We start from the raw sequence: 2,636 nt of genomic DNA, 5'->3' as shown, positions 1-2,636 counted from the left end.
TCTCAAAAAAAAAAAAAAAAGACATTTATATTCTACACTTAGTAAATTTAACATATACCCTTGTAAAATGCACTGTAGGTGTGGTCCCACCAATTACCCTCCCTCCACCCATCCTCCCCCCTCTCTTCTACCCTCCTTCTCCCCCTGCCTCTTCTTTTTTTTTTTTTAATTATTTTTTATTAAATCATAACTTTGTACATTGATGCATTTATGGGGTTCAGGGTACTGTTTTGATATACAATGTGAAATGTTTACATTGAACTAAGTAACACATCCATCACAATTATACTTATTTCTTAATTATTTTTTATTAAGTCATAACTGTGTACATTAGTGCAATCATGGGGTACAATGTGCTGGTTTCACATAGAATTTGAAATGCCTTCATCAAAATGCCTTCACGTTTCCCCTTCTTCTTGGGCTATAATTGGGTTATAGCTTTCATATGAAATTGGTTTCATAGTAGGGCTGAGTGCACTGGATACTTTTTCTTCCATTCTTGAGTTACTTTGCTGAGAAGAATATGTTGCAGCTCCATCTATGTAAACATGAAAGACATAAAGTCTCCATCTGTTTTTTAAGGTTGCATAACCATGGTGTACATATACCACAATTTATTAATCCATTTGTGGGTCAGTGGGCACTTGGGCTTTTTTTTTTTTGAGACAGCCTCAAGCTATCACCCTGGGTAGAGTGCTGTGGCATCACAGCTCATAGCAACCTCCAACTCCTGGGCTCAAGCGAGTCACTTACCTCAGCCTCCCAGGTAGCTGGGACCACAGGCGCCCACCACAACGCCTGGCTATTTTTTGGTTGCAACCATCATTGTTGTTTTGGCAGGCCCGGGCTGGATTCCAACCCGCCACGTTAGGTGTATGTGGCTGGCACCTTAGTCACTTGAGCCATAGGCGCCGAGCCGGCACTTGGGCTTCTTCCATGACTTGGCAATTATGAATTCGACTGCAGTAAACATTCTGGTGCAAATATCTTTGTTATAAAGTGATTTTTGGTCTTCTGGATATATACCTACCTAGTAGAGGAATTGTAGGATCAAATGGTCTATTTTTAGATCACTAAGTAATCTCCAAACATTTTTCCAAAAGGAACATATTAGTTTGCATTCCTACCAGCAGTGCAGAAGTATTCCTGTTTCTCCATATCCACACCAGCATCTCTGGTTTGGGGATTTTGTGATGTAGGCTAATCTTAGTAGAGTTAGATGATATCGCAAAGTGGTTTTGATTTGTATTTCTCTGATGATTAAGGATGATGAGCATTTTTTTTATGTGTCTGTAGGCCATACACCTGTCTTCTTCAGAGAAGCTTCTCTTCAAGTCCCTTGCCCACCCTAAGATGGGATCACTTATTCTTTCCTTGCTGATACATTTGCGTTCTCTCTGGATTCTGGTTATTAAACCTTTGTCAGAGATATAACCTGCAAATATCTTCTCCCATTCTGAGGGCCATCTGCTTGCTTTACCTTACTGTATTCTTGGCTGTGCAAAAGCTTTTTAGTTTGATCAGATCCCAGTAATGTATTTTTGGTGAGCAGCCTCCAACTCTTGGGCTTAAGCAATTCTTTTGTCTAAGCCTCCCCAGTAGCTGGGACTACAGGCACCTGCCACAACACCTGGCTATTTTTTTGGTTGGAGTTGTCATTATTGTTTAGCTGGCCCAGGCCAGGCTCAAACTCACCAACCTCAGTGTATGTGGCTGGCACCCTAGTCACTGAGCAACGGGCGCCAAGCCTGAATAGGAGTTCTTAAGTGTCATGACCCTTCAATTGTACTTTCTTCTCTGATATGTCCCACCTCTGGTTTCTATAGTATTTGAGCAAGATAAAGATTCAGCAGATTGAGAAGGACCGAGGTGAATGGGATAGTCTGACTCCAGAAGCTCGCAGAGAGAAGGAAGCTGGCCTACAGATGTTTGGACAGCTGGCACGTTTCCATAACATCATGTCCAATGAAACAATTGGTACCCTTGCCTTTCTAACATCAGGTAAACACACAAAGCATGCTTTCTGAAAAAAATGTAATGGCCAAGATCTGTTTCACTTAAAGGATCAGCCTAGCTGAAACTAATAATTCAGACCCTGGTGATAGGACCCTCCATATCTAAGAGAGAAACAAGTAACTTGAGAAGCTTCAAAAAGCATGGTGACAGCCAAGCACAGTGGCTTACACCTGTAATCCTAACACTCTGGGGGGTGAGATGGGAGAATCACTTGAGCAGGAGTTCGAGACTAGTCAGAGCAAGAGTGAGACCCCATCTCTACTAAAAATACAAAAATTAGCCAGTCATTGTGTTGGGTGCCTGTAGTCCCAGCTACTCAGGAGGCTGAGGCAGGAGGATCACTTGAACCCAGGAGTCTGAGGTTGCTGTGAGCTCAGCTGACATAATGGCATTCTAGCCTGGGCAACAGAGTAAGACTCTGTCTCAAAAAAAAAAAAAAATTATGATACATCTACAAGATGTCTACAAAATGAAATTCATCAATAAGTGAAATGTTTGTAAATAGGAAATAAGTGAAAATAGTCAAAAAGGTCACCAGTAAAGACAGAATGAATAAAATAACTAGTGATGTAATTACAATTAAAAAATGGTGTAGGCTCGGCGCCTATAGCTCAACCGGC

The 2,636-nt window shown here is 41.4% G+C and overlaps 1 protein-coding gene across 1 annotated transcript in view; it reads left to right on the top strand.

The window, feature by feature from the left end:
• UBE4A (ubiquitination factor E4A) overlaps nucleotides 1–2,636 on the top strand; it is a 47,719-nt gene that overhangs the window by 32,072 nt on the left and 13,011 nt on the right. Inside the window, exon 16 of the mRNA XM_003796852.3 lies at nucleotides 1,827–2,001. Coding sequence (XP_003796900.1) covers nucleotides 1,827–2,001 — 175 coding nt within the window. The remainder of the gene's footprint in view (nucleotides 1–1,826; nucleotides 2,002–2,636) is intronic.

Source organism: Otolemur garnettii, unplaced genomic scaffold (assembly GCF_000181295.1).
Source record: "Otolemur garnettii isolate 467f Iridium unplaced genomic scaffold, OtoGar3 scaffold00108, whole genome shotgun sequence".
Lineage (NCBI taxonomy): Eukaryota > Metazoa > Chordata > Mammalia > Primates > Galagidae > Otolemur > Otolemur garnettii.
Note: the sequence above shows the minus strand (reverse complement) of the source record. Positions and strands in the feature narration are given on the sequence as shown.